This window comes from Atta colombica, unplaced genomic scaffold (genome assembly GCF_001594045.1).
Source record: "Atta colombica isolate Treedump-2 unplaced genomic scaffold, Acol1.0 scaffold82, whole genome shotgun sequence".
NCBI lineage: Eukaryota > Metazoa > Arthropoda > Insecta > Hymenoptera > Formicidae > Atta > Atta colombica.
In genome coordinates, this window is record NW_017259575.1 from 677936 (window position 1) to 680166 (window position 2231).

At 27.4% G+C, this 2231-nt stretch overlaps 1 protein-coding gene across 1 annotated transcript in view; it reads left to right on the forward strand.

Annotated features, from left to right (window-relative positions):
• Window positions 1–2231, forward strand: part of LOC108692820 — a 37467-nt gene that overhangs the window by 29644 nt on the left and 5592 nt on the right. Inside the window, exons 12-13 of the mRNA XM_018201324.1 lie at window positions 584–620; window positions 1932–2074. Of these exons, the coding sequence (XP_018056813.1) occupies window positions 584–620; window positions 1932–2074 (180 nt within the window). The remainder of the gene's footprint in view (window positions 1–583; window positions 621–1931; window positions 2075–2231) is intronic.

Sequence of the window (2231 nt, forward strand, 5' to 3'; positions counted from 1 at the left end):
TATATATATATATATATTAGATTATTCCGTATCCACAAATAGTGCAATGATAATGAAATGCTTTATATAGGATGATTTTTAATTATATATGCTTCAAGGAAAGAATCTAGAGATTGAAACAAGAAAAAAGTTATATAAACATAATCGTTTAAACTTTGTTTATATACGTATATGTACATATTATATGACATTTTTTCTGATTTAAACTCTAAATTCGTATCTTAAAAATTAATATATAATTAAGAATAACTCATTTTTTTCTGTGCTTTATAAATATAATTGTTGCTTCACAAAAAGAAGAGATTATTAAATTACCGTAGCATTTAATACTTATCTACTATTACTGTACTATTACTATTATTATTATTATTATTACTATATTACTATAATTATTTCTAGACGTAAATAGGGATATGTTAATATTTATTAGCTTTCTTACATGGCAGTTGCTGCATGGTTAGCACATTCTACAGCTTAAGTGAGATTACATATATCATATTTACGAGATTTAATTGCGAGCGTATTCGTCAAAGTTTTATCTGTGTTTTATCATGCAAAATGCATTGTCTGTTCTATTTTGCAGGATAAGGAAGGAAAGAAAAAGAGCAGAAACAAAGAAGGTACGGTTACATTTTTATCAATATAATTTTTTGTATTTCTTAGTCATTTTATTTATTACTATTATAATGCTAATATAATATTTCTTTTTCTATTGCTTGCTCGGATATATAAATTCGACATCTGCTTCTAATCATTGTTTGGTAGGTACTCTTTATATGCATATACATGCATATAGATATTTATACATATGTGCGAATGTGTCTATACATACATATACAATAGAACATGCATATACAATAGAATTTATCTACATTCTCCATTTCAAATTTTGTAAAAATGGAGTATTCCATTCCAAATACAAGCTCGTAACTAACTCTTATCCATATTATGGCGTCACATCAGTTCGGATAATAAGAGCGACGAGATACGACTTCAGTTTTCAGAACGTTAGTTCCTATCATCGAAATAACTAATAAGTATTAGTATAGGGACAGTTAGTGAGTCTTTGTTATTTGAACCGCTCTATTATCGAAATTGTCTAGTTTTTCGACATGTTCAAAATAAACAAAATTTTAACTATGTATATATGTACACACACCCACATACATAAAATTATATAACACAGTTAGAGTAATTATGTAATTAGAGTACATATTGTTATACTATTACTGTAATTATTAGAAATAATTATAATTCAAAATTAATTATTTGATACAATATTACTTGTCGCTTTTATATAGTATTTCTTGATAATCCAATGTTTCTATCTTATTTATGTGTAACAATGCTTTCATACGCGTGATATGTTTTATCAAGATGTATCTCTAAATTTATTATGTGTACTTATAGATCACATTCAGAGATTTGAGATGTTCTGATATTTACATTTCTCTATTTGTATTCCTCGATAAAACCACCAATTATTGATAAGCGGTATTGAAGAGTTTCACAAGTGTCATAATCTTTCAAAGTGATGTAGTTGTGCATTTTGAACGTATACATCGTTTGTCGTACTTATATGTATCGTAAATTAAATAAATTTAATAAAAAATAAAATAAATTACATACGATATAATTTTATATTAATAATAACAGTAATGAAAAAAAATTGAAGTAGTCGCGAGAATAGCAAGATTATAAAAATTTTATAATTTTATTGAATCATAAAATTATATTTTTATGCAATATGAAGATATTAATTGAAGATTCAAACAAAATAGAACAAGAGGATCCATTATTGGATACTATAATCATGTCGTCTGTTAAACTACCTCTATGTTCTTCCAAGCGCTTAGCCGCTTTTGGCACACTACTTCATGATACACGTGGGCTCAAAAATTCTAAATGGTACGTGTCTGTGCCTCTTTCAGACTTGTTGGATGATCCATCAGTGTTGATTGAAGGTGTCCTGTTCCGCGCGAGGTACTTAGGATCCACGCAATTAGTATGCGAAGGTCAACCGACGAAGTCGACCCGTATGTGTCAAGCAGAAGAAGCCGTTTCCAGAATAAAGGTACATATGCGGACGAAATATTTCTTTTTATTTTTATCTCAGAATTGAGATATATTTTTCTTGAACTTGATATTATACAAATATCAATTGCCAAAAATGTATATATACGATTATATACAATTATGTGTATATAAAAGCACAATTTCTATATATGTAT